General features: G+C 37.4%; 1 protein-coding gene across 1 annotated transcript in view; it reads right to left on the bottom strand.

Annotated features, from left to right (window-relative positions):
• Positions 1-16,653, bottom strand: part of LOC103048734 (phospholipid scramblase 1-like) — a 32,732-nt gene extending 16,079 nt beyond the window's left edge. The window contains exons 1-4 of the mRNA XM_088131881.1: positions 16,308-16,653; positions 6,010-6,042; positions 3,147-3,251; positions 991-1,079 (exon numbers count right to left, since the gene is read on the bottom strand). Coding sequence (XP_087988007.1) covers positions 991-1,079; positions 3,147-3,251; positions 6,010-6,022 — 207 coding nt within the window. The 5' untranslated portion in view covers positions 6,023-6,042; positions 16,308-16,653. The remainder of the gene's footprint in view (positions 1-990; positions 1,080-3,146; positions 3,252-6,009; positions 6,043-16,307) is intronic.

Below are 16,653 nucleotides of genomic sequence, written 5' to 3'. Positions count from 1 at the left end.
TATTTAAACAATTCTTGAAGGTACGTATCAAAAGTACACAAAACTACATGTATTCACGGGAGGGAATTTAGCACTTGCCTTGGATTGCTATCAGCACCTGATATCCCTGGGCAATAGTAGGATCTCAGTACCCTGATTGGACCCACTTCCAGTGCTTGGCCTGAACATAATTTAACTTATCCTCTGAATTTTCCACAGTGCCTCAGTCAGATGTCATTCTGTGCACTGTGGGAGATTTAAAGGGTAACTACTGTGCCAAGGGATAACCTACCAATGACCATTGCCAAAAGATGTACATGAGAGATTTTTTCTCAGGTCTGCTCTCAACTGGAGATGCTCTTCCACTTGCACATAGGTTTAAGTTGCTAGTTGTTTCTTTTACAACTGCCTGTACAACTGAGTAGGCAACCCATACACTGGAAAGTGTCTTGACTCTTCAGCCAAAGTTGCATGTGTTAAAAAAATCATGAATATTTCAGCATTCTTCTTGTCTCCTGCCCCTCTTGTGTTTTCCAAGGTCCAACTGAACACACATAGGGATATTAATTCCCTGGCATATTATTTATTTATATTGCCCAGTGGTACAAAAATAACAAATAGCAATATAAAATGAATCCATCACTGATTTCTTTTAAAGTGAAATGCCATGATCTGCCAAGCCCAAATTTGTTGTAGTCTGGACAGATATGATATTCAGAAAATCCATCAGTATCTATAAAAATATTGCTTGAAACTTAAGAGGATTGGGATTGGTAGGCTTAATGTTTCAAGGGGAGTATTTTGGCAATTTTATAGAAAAAAATATTTTTTAAAAGTGAAAATAGCAGAGCAGCAATGCTTGATGGAGAGAACTCTTTCAGAGTGAATATGCTACCTAGTGCCAAAATTAATGTAACATTTGCCATGATGACTAAGGCAGCCATATTTGTGGGTTCCCATGCTTATCTATAAATAGGGTAGTAGGATAAACTGAAAATAAGAGGGATATACCTGGCTGAAATATTCTAATCCAGGAGGGCACTTGGGGATCTCAGGTTGTGGTGGCATCCAGATGATAGGTGGAGGTGGATTTGCTTGACCTCAGAAAAATTAAAGAGAATGAAAAAATAAACTTCAGACAACTATTTTGATTTTCAGAATGTTGAAGGCACTATCCCAGAGACCTGTGGTCTCTAAATGTACTTTGGCAGGGCCATTTCATAAATATAAACAATGAAGCACAGTATAATTCTACATTATACATTGTCGATGCCAAGTTAACAATAAAATCAAAGTAGGTGCACTACTGGGAAAACATGTATATAGAAAGAATCACCACATACCTTTATTTCAGTAAAGGGCTAAATATCCACTAGAGGGTGCAAAGGACTTAGTTGATGCAGTTTGAAAGGAAAATTCAACATAACTCTTCTCATGCAACAAATGTTTTCACCAATGAGTGCTACCTCATTGTTGTCATGCGTACTGGAGATCTCCAAAAGGTCAAACTCTTTAGGGTTTTAATTTAAATAATGCAGATGCCATGAAGTTGAGCTTCATTTCTAGTGACTTCATGGACATAACCATGACATTTACTTGGCAGCAATATGGAAGTCGTTTGCCATTGCCTTCTCCCGTGATAGTTTTCCTTTGTGTCTTTTCCCTTCCTAGTCTAGCATGCAACTCTGATATTCCCATGTAGGGTCCCATTCAAATACTATCTAGGCATGAGTCTGCTTAGCTTCCAAGTCCAGAAGAAGTCAGCCAGGTAATGGCACCAGCAGGAACATTTGAAAGTCACTCGGAGTTTAATTAATAGAGCCGTGCAATGCTTTGAATTCAATTCCCAAAAGATGTTTTGGAGCATGTAGGAGTGTGAACATAGCACCTATATGCAATGCCTTAAAGCAACTATGTCTTTTCCTGGGATCACAATTCAGCTATTTTATAGAGTTGCAGATGAGCGTATTCATCGTGCCCCTGAGACAAGGTTCTTTGAAGTGCAGGTTGACAAACAGACTATTCCTTTTGTCACTTCCTTAAAGTAGTTGTGTTTTTCCTGGGTTCACACAGTAGCTGCCCAATCCCAGGAAAATGCATTTGAGATGAGGAGGTTCTTACCATGGACCCATGCCTGCTCTGAAGTACCTTGTCAATCCCTGTTGGGGCCTCCTTAACTCAAACTCTCATTTTCCTAGGAGGTGGCTATTGCATGAGCCCAGGAAAAGACACAGCTTCTTTAAGTAGAACCCTACAGCTGTAACATCTGTGCCCACCCCTGCTCTGAAGATCTGAAATGCAGTGCACCCCTACTGTTTGTGACTATAAGTTTTAATTAAGAAAGTTTAATACTTTCTGGGGGTGGAGATCTGTCACTATTTTAAGTCTAAAGGTGTAGCTTAACATGGATCTATTGGGTAAAAAGTGTTTCTACAATTCTTAACAGATCAAGAGTCTGGCTCGGGTGTCTGGAGCACCCCTCCCCTGGATGTTAGATGTTGGTGGGATGTATTAGGGTATCTGATGGGTTCACTATCTTGTTGTTCTTTCTTTTTTATCTGTTCTAGTTTGGTTTGTTTGTTGCTTCTTATATTGTTTTGATATTGTGTGGAGTATTGTGCCCAGAATCAGACAGGATTAATTTAAATAAATAAATAAATAAACAGACAAATAAATAAATAAATAAATAAATGTCCCAATCCTGCAATAATACTGGGAGACATCGCTAAACAAGAAAACCATCCATTCAACTAGGTCCCCTTGGACCAATAATTATCTCTCAGCCTACAGTCTCAAAGGCTTGTAATGAGGGTAAAATGGTGACGGGAAAAACTTGGAAGAAAGACAGAATGTAAATTTATTTTATATAAACTACACTCCGTATGCCCTGATTATACACATCAGTTACAACAGAATGAGACAACATACAACCCCAGCTACCTTCCTGAAATAGCTCAGACCAGTACAATTTGGTTTCTTTGAAATATGATTAAATTCTGTAAAATTAGACAGTATAGGACAAATAAGATCAGGACAATACTCTGATCACCTTAATGACATCTTATAATTTTATGTTGTTTTGAAATAGAAAACTGTTCTGATCTGTTATTTTATTTTCGTTAACTCACCGAATTCTGACCAGTGACCATAATAAAGATTCCTATTACCTGGAACAGCAGGTCCATACTGAGGATATCCATATTGGGCTTGCGGAGGTGGATAAACTGGACCTGAATATTCTGGAGGTGGTGGTGTGGGATTAGTTTCCTTTGCTGGAACAAGAGATAGGCACACCAATATGCTCTATTACATTTATCTCCTACATAAATTACATATATGCCCTACCTTCCTACATGTGCATGTGTAGTAGCCTGAATCCTGTCAGTGTTTTAAGGGTTTTTTCTTATGAATCCATTCTTGTATATATAGAAATGAAATCAAAACATATATATTACAGGACATTACATTAAAATGCAACTGTTTATCAGTGAAAAATCTTACATATAAATAGCTTCTTTTAAACATTCTAATTCATTGCATTATTCATATTACAGGTAGTCCTCGCTTAACAATGGTAATGGGAACTGGCAAGTCCATTGTTAAGTGTTGCGCTCATAAAGCATGATGTTACAAGACTGCATTGACTTACAGTGGCCGTTGTGGCAGTTCCAGTTGCTGTTGTTAGGAGAATCCTGCGCTGTTGCAGCATCCCGCAGCCACGTGATTGTCATTTGTGACCTCCTGCCAGCTTCCCCATTGACTTTACTAACTGGAAGCTGCCAGTGAAAGTTGCAAATGGTGATCGTGTGACCGTGGGACACTGCAACATCATAATTGAGAGCCAGTTGCCAGGTGCCCAAATTGCAATCATGCAACCATGGGGATGCTGTGACAGCCATAACTATGAGGACTCATCATAAGTCCCCATCATCAGTGCTGTCGTAACTTTCAATGGTCACTGAACAAGTGGTCGTTCAACAGGGACTACCTATAGAATGGACTGTGTTTTTATTTGCTAATATGGTGTATAAATTTGTTCAGCATTTGTTCAATATAATAAATTACCATTTCCATTTGGAAATGACAAAACAATGGGAAATATAAACTCCCTTTATATTTTAGCTATAGAATTCCCAATTGTCATAGAATTAAAACACAATTTTTTTGGAAAAGGCTTATGACTTAGAAAAGATCCCAAGGGATAGTTGTATTGGTCTCTTGTAGCAAAAATTCTATATAGGCTGCATAGAATCTTAGTGGATCTTGGAAGACTCATCCATTTATTAGGACAGCAATGTTCACAGATATCTGTTACATCAGATGCCAGAAAGTTATTATAAATTGCTAAGTATATATGCACATGATTGCAAAAAGGGAGAATGAAATGAAGCAGTAAAATCTCAGCTAGGTGAAGTACGAGACCGGTAACTATTTGTAGTTTTGCACATTCAATATCAATTTAGAAAACTTTATATATCTTACGGAGTCTTGATTCACAACATCTGATGCCATAAAAAATTGGATTCTTCCTAAGATGCTATAAGATATATGTTTCTATCTTTAATGCTTTTTTATCCAACACTTCATTTATTATTTTCGAATGTAACGGATTTAAGAGCGTAAGATGATGTTACCTAGATGGGTAATGAAACATCTGCAAACAAACAACCAAGCTCAGAGAGCACCAAGGACTCCACAGTTCAACCCTGAGCTACAGATATTCTCTTCTATTGGAGAGCATAAGAATAGATTATGAGCATAAATATAAGAGTAGCTTACTAAAGCAGACCAAGGTCTTCATTCCAAAATTTACTTCTCACAAAGGTCAAGCCATATACTTCTGTAATGCATGCAAGTGGGAAAGGCAGATGTTCTATCATTCCTCCTCTACAATTGGTACTTGGAGGAAACAAAAACTTTTCCTTTGAGGAGAAGCACGAGCAGGCACTCAGGTGCTTATTAAAGAGCAAGCAATCCGACACATTATAAAACTGGCAGAGAACAGATCAAGATCCACAATTTATTAAATAAAGCAAACCTCATCTTATGGATAATCTTAAAAGCCTTACAGTCATGTGAGTTTACTTTTCCCACATTCCCAAAAAGGAAAAGAAAAAAGAAAAAAAGAGCCCAAGGAGTCAGAGAAAAGAAACACATCAGAGAAGGTCTTTACTCTCTTAAGATTTATCTGTAGCATTGAATCTATATGGGTTGGCATTACCATTAGGCAGAGTAAACCCACAGGTTTTGGTTGTAATAAAAGTACAGCGATTTCCTTTGTTATTGTATTTTTATTATTGGAGATGAACTGAGATATTTGTGGGATTTCTGCCTCAACCTTGCCTGGCTTTGGATTTAATCTGTTAGATATGAAAAAAGGGTCTGAAAAGGATTTCAGTTGGAGCAGATGATTTGCAAGAGAAAATCAGAATCCAGCAAAACAGATATCACCGTGGAACTTTTTTATAAACTTTACTTGTTTATAAGAAATGTGTCTTACAAACATAAAACAAAGAAATGATTTCTACAAGTTGTATATGTAAAAGGGGTAGTTTTCTTTCTTTTTCTCTACAAAAAAAGAGAGCTTACGTTGAGAAAATCTATAACAATATTTATTTTAAGAAGACTGAACAAAGAAATTCAAGGAAATTGGTGCTTAAAATATCTCAGGGAATTTACATTAAAATTGTATACATTAGGGAAAGGTTATATACAAAAGCTCAACCAATAGCAGAAATGCACATGAAAATGGATGCTGGTTTGTTTTTCCCTTTATGGACCTTTTTTTAAGAAAATCAATTCAAAATCTGTTTGTTCGCTGAATGGCAGAAGAAGACGCCATATTCTGTTCCATCTCAGGTAACAAAATTACTTTTCCAGTCTGAAAACTGTGCAGTGCATCTGCAAATATCTCCATTTTTACTGCAGAAATAAAACTGTTGTTCATATTCACTTGTAAAGCTGAGCACCCTTCAACTTTCAATAACATTCTCTCACACACACATAGATACACACAAGTATGTTACTCACGTTGCAGATCCATGATCTTTTATTCAGTCTTTTCTGAAAAATAAGATATTCCTTTTATAATGTGAACATATTGTTTCAGATTCTTCAGCTTGCTTTTTGGGTTCATACATAAAAATAAAGAGAGGTGGTTGACCTCTCCATGTAGGCTTTCAAAAGACTCAAATAAGATGTTAATCCTGTAAATCAAATATGAACTTTGGAAAATATTGTGATATATTTTTAGTAAATTGGATAAGACTACATTGGAACACAACTAGATAGATGACAAGCATATATATATTTCAAATCAGATCTTTATTATGGTCAAAGACCAGAATAAGGAGGGTGGGCTATAATCAATTATAAAGCATAGAAAATAATAATAATAATAATAATAATAATAATAATAATAATAATAATAATAATAAAAAGGAATCTAAAAGGAGGGGTAGGAGCATTTGATGGGTGTAGGGGGGCACAAAGGTTAGTATTTGGCATTAGTATTCCTTGCAGTACTGTGTTTCTTGCAGTACTGTGTTAATGCTCTCATGCTTTTTAAAGGCCAACAGGTGTTCTTGACAGCATTGCTGCCTCATTTGCATAGAGTAGAACAGAGATATGTCTTCCAGCAAGTTTTGGAGAGTGAGAGTTTGTGCTGACATGGCCCACCATGGAGCTGATATAGAAATTGGATAAGAGCGGGGCCAATAGGCAACCTTGCTTGATGCCATTCTCGGTACCAATGGCATTGGTGAGATGGCCCTGGGGGTTACGTTACTTTGAGTGAGGTCTCTTCATGAAGCATACATATTAAATGAAGTAAACATCAGTCAACTGAGGAGACCTCCAGATTTTCTCATAGTTTAGCTCAGCATATGGAATCAAAAGCTGCTTTGAAGTCTATGAAAGCAGCATAAAGGGAGGTTGTGTTGTGGGGGGAGTATTTTCAATGAGATGTTGAATTCTTTGCACAACCCTTATAGCTAGGAATTATGGAGCTGAGATCTACACATCTGGAGGACACCCAGATTTAGGGAGACTTTAGTACATAAAAATTAAGTGACTCTTCATGAATCTTCCAAAGGGTTGTAAGTTAAGACACATATTTCTAAGCATACTAGGCACTGATCAAAGATGGATCGGCCTTCTCTAAAGCTGGCTCACTCCTCTTCAAGTATGTTTCTATACATATTTGAAGGCACACTCCATTTCCAGTACAATCTTCTGGGCTCCAAATTTTAGATTTCCACAGAAAATCCAATAGCCTATTCCATGTTCCTTTGAATATTACCACATTGCTAGTGCTTCAAAATTATCTTTCCTGAAAAAACTAATAATCTAATCTAACAAAATCATATACTCTTATTTCTTACTGAATTTGGACTTTTTCTACTTAGTTATCTTATAGCATAACAAAAAACTACAATAATGTACTATTGGTTCTTTCACATAAAAGCCCATTTTTGAACCTCTGTTGTTTTAAAACGTGTTTGAGATGTCCTGTATTTCAAAAAATCCTTCTAAATTGCATAGAAATAGATTTTTTTTATTTTGTTAAAAATGATATATTTCCAAGATAAGATTTGGCTCATAATTTTAAAAAGGCATATCTTTCACTCAGTGTAATATGATATAGAGAACATTACTGTCTGCAGAGTCACATTCCATTTAAAAAAGAAAGCAAAGAACATAAGATATTTAAGGACAAAAGTTTGAAAAATGCACTCTTTCCTGTGTATGCTTATAAATATGTGTCTTATCTTACAACGCTTCATTCTTTTGGAAGAGTCATGAAGAATCACTTAACTTTTATGTATTAAAGTCTCCCTAAATCTGGGCGTCCTCCAAATGTGTAGACCTCAGCTCCAGAATTCTATAAGGGTTGTGCAAAGCATTCAAAAGAGGTGTTTTGCAACCCCACATCTGGAATACTCTGAACCAATATTTGTGGGAGATACTTGAAACAAGATGGATTGCCCTGGAAAAATTTGTTTCCAAATGGTTCAATTTTGCATATCCCTAGTAATAAATGAGATTAGCCAGACCGACTGCATTGACTTTGTTAGAAATTCTATATTTGTTGCCATGTTCTTTCTTTCTTTCTTTCTTTCTTTCTTTCTTTCTTTCTTTCTTTCTTTCTTTCTTTCTTTCTTTCTTTCTTTCTGGATGGAGGGATGGAGGGAGGGATGGATGGATGGATGGATGGATGGATGGATGGATGGATGGATGGATTTCTAATTAAAACCTTCCCACATTCAAGTCAGGCAAACATGGGAGCTCATCATCAGCTCAGTTTGTCAACATCAGCTCTACAACCAATTCTGCAGAACGGCCTTGGACTGGATGAAACCAACACAAAAATCATTCCAAAAGACACCCAGTGCTGCTGCCTATGTTCTTACAGAGTGCAATAAGACTGTTATTTTCACCGGAGTGTGAAGGTGAAGCCTATGCCAGAGTAGCAGATGATCATGTTTGGCCTATTCTAAAATCTGATCCATTGTGTAGCAACTAGATGCTTGTGACCCACCAAGGGAACTTGGACATTTGTCTCCTCAATTTGTGCCTGAGCCATTCCTGTTTGCCACAAAACAGTTAAACGCTGAGCCAGGTTCTACCCTTGGTTCTTTTCTTAATTGGTTAAACTCTTGGAGAAGCTACAGTATATTCTGAGAATGGCAAAGGCTCAGTAGCCCAGCTTCATATTGGAATCAGGCGCTAACTGGAGCCCTTAGGTAATGAGCAAGCATTCATGTTTGTCAACATGTGTGACCTAAGGATGAAGGGAAGCATTGCTACTGATAATTCTCTCCAGTAGAAAGAGACCCTGATGATGAAAGCAGACCAGGGAGCCTGGGCTGTTCAGCCACTGCTCTATCCCCAGAGGTCTTCTCCCAATATGGGATTCTCCTTGATGTGTGTCAGCCCTTCAAGGTAGACCAGATTAGGAAACTAAAGTCATGAATGCTAATACTGTAGTACCTTTATTATAAGGTTACAGTAACAGAATCTTGCAAGTCTGAATGTGCTTCCCCTCTCATTCCCTTTATCTTCATGAGAATTAGAGTCTTGTCTAAGATGCTTACTCAGGTTATAGTTCTGGCCTGGACTCAGATCTCTTTTATTTGACTGTTGTGTTGGTTGTGGCTCTTCCTCCTGTTCCTCAAGGTTATTCCTTCTTCCCATTACATCAGGCCCAAGCAAGCCAGCCTCCTCTTGAGCCAAGTCAGATAACGTTCAGTGGTTCTGAGCCTACATATAGCCACATGGGGGTAATTCCTGGACAATAAGAGAGACTATAACCAGACAGAATAAGACCATTCATGTTTCATGTCACTGCCTATTGCCTAGTAGCTAAGTTAGTGCTGCTAAAAAAAAAAGAGTGTCACTGGGAAGCTAGACTTCATGTGGGTGGGTTGCATGTACATGGCCTACAAAAGAGATTACACACAAGTAAATGCAAAGGTGTCTGCACAGGCTTTTATGTCTTGCTTACGCTCAGCTTCAGAGCACTGATTGGATCTTGACTGACTGCTCTGGGAGCTTTTAGGGGAACATGTTTCTGCCTTGTTGATGAAGCAGTTTCAGCATGTTGGTGAGAGAGAATAGCTTTCTCACTTTGTCCTATAAGATGTTGGCTACATGTCCAAAATATATTTAAAGTTGGGGGGGGAAATCCTCTGGTGTCTCTGTTGAGAACTTAGAGGATTTTTCTGATAATAGCTTTTAAGTAATTGATTAAGTATTTAGTAAGTATATAGAACAGATGTCTATCCCAATGGACATCTGTCCATCCCATTCCCACAAGGATTTTTACTTTTTTAAAAAATTGAAAATCTTTCTGTAAGTTGATTCACCAGTAATACTCAGTCTGGAGTTCCAGCCCATCTCCTCTTGTGGTCCAAGTCTGCAAAGCAGGAAGCAAGAGGCTGTTTCTGAATTCCTACTGGCCCAAACAGTTGACATATGTTTTGTTTTGATAGAACACTGGTGGATCATTTTGACTGGGGTAATTTCATTCTTATCTATTGTTTTTCTGCTAGATACATTTTATCTTTGTTTTATCTTGTTATTAAGCTACTTTGTGGAGAGTCACTGGCTAAATGAGAGCACAAATTATTTTCCTGTTCAGGGACTTTCAAATTAAATCTCTTATATCTTCAGTTAATGGGATCAGGTGATCTGCTGTATGGGAGATTATTGCCTGGTACTTGAGGGTAGTTGCTATGGCCATGCAGAGATCTGGATTTGAAAAGCCAAATGTAATTTGGAGTCTCTGTGAGTATGCGTTATCACCTTCAGCTAAATGTGTCTGCTCCTGAGATCCTATGGCAGTCACAGAAGGCTGCCACTTGATCCTGGGGAGAGACATGACTGTTCAAGCTATTCCTAACAATGCTAGATGTGTGCCCATGCATACTTCAAATCACATTTTACCCTTCCATTCTGAATCTCCGAAGAGTTGAAGAAATAGTATGATAGTTACACCAATCTGATATAAGGTGACTTCTAATATTCCTAAATATGATATTGATAAAATCTGTAGCCCTATTCTGAAGGGCTACAGATTTTATTTATTTTATTTATATATATTTCAAATTTAGATATCACCCATCTCACAAGGAAGTGACTCTGGACAGTTTACAATAAAAATGACTCTGGACAGTCTCAGACCATATACTATACTAGAAGATGTCGAATTCAATTCTGGCATAACCAGATTGGAAGGATGGGAGACGGCAATAGAAAATGCTTTGGACCATTATGGATGGTATTTAGCTAGACAGGTCAGCGTACTATTTGATAGAAAGTTCAGTCTTATCTTTTTGTCTGAAGTGGAGCAGTGGGTGAATATAAAAAGATATGCATGCAGATGTTCTGTTGGGGAAAATGAGATGCACTAAAATTCATAGGGAACTGGAAAATGCTGCAGAAGCATAATATGAGTGAATAGAAACTAAGATGTGAATTATTCTCATCAAGCATATCAGGGACATGTTGCAATCAGTAACTCAACTCCATCTAGAAAACAATAGAGGAAACCACAAACTTTCCTGGAAGTGTAGAAGATGAACCAAAGCACAATAAGAAAAATATTCTCAGTGAACTGTTTTGTGTTGTTATGCAATTCACACACTGTTGAAATCACAGGGGATTGAGAAAATTGTTTTTGTAATTGGACTTACAATTCATGAATTTGCTGAACTGGATAGGGCCAATTTAACAAAGCTAGCCCATATCTCCCAGTGTGGGCATGGCATGTATGTATCAGTATGTATCAGTACACTCATATACCTGCAGGCTATGTTGGCTTGCAAGATTTCTCTAGATTAGGAGTCTTTGATTGCATAGAGAACATTAACATTTATTTATTTATCATATTTATATAGCTGCCCTTCTTACACAAGGTGACTCTTGGTGTAAAACTATGTTCTGGTCATATATGAGGCTTACTGGGCAAAATGTGCACAGATTAGTTCTGACCTTAACATTAATAGAGAATGTCACATATGCCACAAATACTACTAATATTGATAACGTAATCTAACCTCCATTTTATTAAAAAGATTCACAAGATAACCAATTTGATCAAATCCATAACGGTTAGCAGAGTATTTGGAAGTTTGCAACTTAAAATATAAGAAAAGTAAGTGGTATCAAGAAATAATTAATGAATGAAATGTATTAATGAAAGAAAAATAGGTATGCTCTGTGCCTGTGAAACTCAGAGGAGGAGGAAAGATGTAACGCATCTAAATGAAGATGGTCTAAATTTATGGAGAATTGATTAATACATGCATGGAAAAGAAAGTGTAGGCTTAATTATGAATGAAAGGGCTAAATATATGTCAGAAAGTATGGACTAGTCTCATCTAGGTTAACGTGTGTGATATGAAAGTAGCAACTCATGCTCCATTCCAGTGAATAGTGATAATGGGAGAACCAGATATGAATTCTGGAAAAAATGTACAACATTTTAGATGAAAGCAATGGTGGAGGAAAGGAATATTTTGTTAGGTAGGAAAACAAGAAAAGTCTTTCAAAAGATCTCTGAACTCAGAACTAGGTTCTAACCTCAAACTGGTATGGGAAAGGACACCAATGGACACTGATTCAAAGGAGATCAAAGATGGAAGAAGTATACTGAAATACTGTACAGTAGAGATATCAACATCCAAGATACCTTAGAAGATTTTCCCTACTTACAAGAAACTCTAATACTAGATGAACTTAGATCAGCACTCCGGTCACTACCAAGTTGGAAAGCTGATGGAATACTGTAATGAGATGTAAAAATAACCTTGAGGAACAGGAGGAAGAGCCTCAACCAAGACAACAGTTAGATAAAAGAAATCTGAGTCCAAAGTAGAAATGTAATTTGAAAAAATGTCAGACTTGATCCTCTCTAGTTTCCTTAAAAATAAAAGCAGGGAGTGGGGAAGCGCATTCAGACTTGCAAGATTCTGTTACTGTACCCCTATAATAAAAGTAGTATTAGCATTCATAACTTTGGTTACCTAGTCTGGTCTACCTCAAAAGGCTGACAAATACCCATTGAAATATGGCAAGCAATTACAGAAGAATCAGTAGAAGTTCTAACCAAGCTCTACCAGCAAATCTGGAGAACAACACAGTGGCCAACAGATTGGAAGAGGTCAATCTACAGTCCAAAACCAAAAAAAGGAGACTTCACCGAATGTTCAAACTGTCATACAATAGCCTTAATTTCACATGCTAGCAAAATAATGCTTAGGATCACCTAACAAAGAGCAGAGCCCTACATGTACATGATGCCGGATGTTCAAGTTGGCTTTAGGCTGAGGAACATAAAATATTATTGCTGATGCATGCTGGATAATTGAGAAAGTGAAAGAATACCAAAAATAAGTCACTCCGTACTTCATTGATTGTAGAAAGGCCTTTGACTTGTGTCAATTACATCAAGCTATTGTCAGGGAAAAAACCACGTTAAACACGGGAGGCAGACACACCATAAAACAAGTCACTTCAAAGTTCTAAGTTCTACCAAAACTTTATTGAAAATAAAATTCAGCATAAAAATAAAATGCAATCACAACATACAAGGTACTTACACATTGCAATGCCGACCTGCTTCCCCGAGCCATCAAACTGACAGCTCATTCAAGAGGTGCCATTTACCTGGTTGCTATCCTTTTTATTCCGTTAAACCACAAACCACATTATGACGATCAGATCATTCCCAGAACAGATGCCAACACCTGTTGGTGCCCTTTCCTTAGCCCTACTGTTCTCATCACCAAATTTGTAATTTCCTTCACTTTGTAAGTTCCTCTTATTTCCCGTAAATGCCCCCACAGGTCATATTTCAGTTATCTTGGCCTTATTAAATGCACTCAAAACTTACATTAAAACATATAAAAAGGCTACTAATAATTTTCCCCTCACACTATGGAATGTGCTCAGAAAAATGGGAATTCCAGAATCTTATTGTTCTCGTGTGAAACTTATATACAGGTCAGGAAGCCACTGTACAGACAGAACATAGTGAAACAGACTGGCTCCAGATTGGCAAAGGAGTGAGACAAGTCTACATACTCTTGCCTTCTTTATTCAACCTATATGTTGAAAAAATATATATTAAGGGAAGCTGAATTGGAAAAAGATGACCATGATTTTAAAAGTGGAAGAAGAAACATCAATAACCTGTGCTATGATGACAACACGATCCTGATAGCTGAAAAGACAAAGGATCTGCAAGCTGTAGTAATAAAAGTCAAGGAGCACAATGAAAAAAATGGGGGTAAAATTAAATATAAAGAAGACCAAACTAATGACAACATAAATCAATCAATCCTAAATGTTGTTGAAAAATGGTAAAGGTTGCAAGCATAGATGGTATAACTAGAGAAATGCTAAAATTCTACATGGTATGCTTTGAAAGTGGCAATGATCAAAATTTGGGAAGTACAGTGTGGCCCTATTCCAAAAAACGGGGTGTGCAAAAAGGTTTTTCCTCTTTAGCAGCTCACTGCAAACATGAGAAAGTTTATTGTATAACTCTTGACTTATTTTCGAAAGTGACTAGGGTTTCGTTATGGAATGTTTGCATAAATGTGTAGTTGAATGTTATAAGAACTTGTGGTGACAAAAGGTGTGGTGGCTAGGATGTGAAGATACATGTATTTTCATATAAAGACAGTGCTTATTGTTGGCTGACACCTGAATGCTTTTCAGCAAGTGTTAGATAAGATTGTATGATGCCAAAAGGAATATAAATCTAATAATTAATATTAGATAAATATTATCTTATTTATAGCTAAGAACAATACAATTGTGTTTCACAGGGAAAATTGAATGCCAATTGAAAGTTATACATAAATGGTGAAAAATTGGAATGAATAGATTAATTTGTATACTTCAGTAGAATGTTGGGAAAAGAGATGAAGAAATTTTATAGTATGCAAAAGCTTGTAGAAACATAGTGGATAATATGTGGTCTGTTGCAAAGATGAATGTTTGTTGAAAGAAGCTGTGCTTCTGCCCACTTTGTTATATGGAAATTAGAATTGGGCATCTCAGGCAAGAAACGTGTGTTGTAAAAAAGAAAAAAATAGAGTTAGAATGAATACTACTGAAATGGATGGAATACAAGAGTGAGTGACCAATATGAAGGAAGTACTTTGAGGTATTTTGGTCAGTCAGAAATTGAATCCTAAACAAATATACAAGGCAAGAGTGATTAAGTCATGAGGAAAACTGATGGTTGGACAGAGTTGATCTTTCAAAAAGAGAGAGATGAGAAGATTAAAGAATAAAATATGATATATGAAGCAATGTATGGATGTGGTAAAAGCAAGGATGGTATGCAAGAGTAAAAAAAGTCTGGAGATTTATAGTGAATGGAGTTGGCCTGAACAAGTTTCAGCTACTATTATCACCTTCAAAGTCCTTTATGGCATAGGGCTGCACTACAGGTATGTTTTGCATGGTTTATATTTGCTGTGGCATGGTATTTTTACACTTGATTTACTGAATAGGCTTAAATATTCTTTTGTCTAGGCATTTTTGTGCAATTTTCTCATTTAACTTACTGCCTTAACTGGGTTTATAAACCACTCCAGATGCAGCCAGCTTTGAATAGCCTATATCCCAACTTTGTAAAATTAGATTAGAACATACAATACACATTACAATAAATAGCAGAACTACAATTCATAAATAGGACAATGTACTGTACAGCTTAGCACAAATCCTCCTGCTCTCCCTCCTTGTCTGAGACTGCAGGACAAAACACAGCTACACAATAATTAAGGCTGTGATCCTGTATTCTTGTACCTGGGAGCATGACAAACTGAACTTACTTCTAAATAGAAATACAGACTGCTTTCTTACTGCATGAATTTATCTTAGCCTAAGAAAGTTTATGCTACAATGATTTTAAAGCTTGTACAGATACTTTATTTTTCCCACGCGTGTGAATTCAAACTGTATAGAAGAGATTTCCCAATCGATTTAGCTCTGGAAAAAAAAAACTCTTTTTTTTTTTTTCAAGCCAGTGGAGTAGCTAGGTGATTTTACACTTTACATTTAATAGTTACACTGGGATTCCTATTGAAAACAGCTATATAGTACTTAACGTATCAAAGGCTTAACATTTGTCTTTTATACTACCCTATGTTTTAAAATTGTGTCTACGTGATTCATCTGTTGCAGTATACAGAACCAACCAGAGTTTCCTAACCCTAGTAAAGAAATGCTTTCAGTGTGTTTAATTTAGAATTTTAAGTAATTTCAATGAGAGAACTTCCCCAATTCTATAAAATATCACAGAGGGAGCTTCAGTGCTCAACACAGTTTTTCAGGAATTAATCAGCATAGAAATGGAACACAAAATAATAGTAGCAATAACAACAAAACAACTCTAATAGTGTCCTCCTTCAACCAGATGTCTCCAACCATGCGTTACCATTTCTGATTCTACAGCAGATATTAGAAATCGGACTTTATGACTGCCCCCTTGTTATTGATAAAGAAACAGGGCAGTGCTTGGGAAAACTGGGTAGAAGAGAAGAAATTGGCAGGTAACAAGATCAACTTTTCCAAGGGTGGAAATTCAAGAGTGGCTTAAATTGTCCCTCGCCCCGCTTAACGGTCTCGAAGAACTCAGTATCTTAGAAGACAGCAACAAGTCCGTGGGCGTTTCCTGTTTACTATTATTTCCGTTTCTTTGAAAGAGTATTGCCATTTCCAGACAAAGCAAGAAGCAGAGTAAACCCCGCGCCTGGCAAACCCCTCTCTCCCTCACCCCTAAGCTCCGAGAGGAGAGGAAGACTTACATTTTGCCCCTTGCAAGAGAGTTACTTTAGAATACGCGCGTTGGAGTCGCCTTTGCGCGAGCGCTCTCCGGCTTCCTCTCGCCCAGCTCCAGGGGCCCTACTAGGGGAGAGGATAGGGCGGGGAAGGCAGTGAAGTGCAAGCGGAGCAAGATGTGGGAAGGGGCGAAGGAGGCCGCGCTGCCGAGAGTATTCGAGGGAAGCTATTCCTCGACTAAGGAAGTCACACACGCCTGGAGCTGTCCCCGTTAATTGCACACGGGAGCGGCTCATTGCTTAATTGCCAGCAATTAAAACGACGGAGAGATAAGGCAGAGTTGTGGACCGCGGCTGTTTGCGAACAGAATGA

Source organism: Python bivittatus, unplaced genomic scaffold (genome assembly GCF_059951505.1).
Source record: "Python bivittatus isolate LINGU-HERP-01145 unplaced genomic scaffold, Pbiv_v1 ctg000980_np1212, whole genome shotgun sequence".
Classification (NCBI taxonomy): domain Eukaryota; kingdom Metazoa; phylum Chordata; class Lepidosauria; order Squamata; family Pythonidae; genus Python; species Python bivittatus.
Note: the sequence above shows the minus strand (reverse complement) of the source record. Positions and strands in the feature narration are given on the sequence as shown.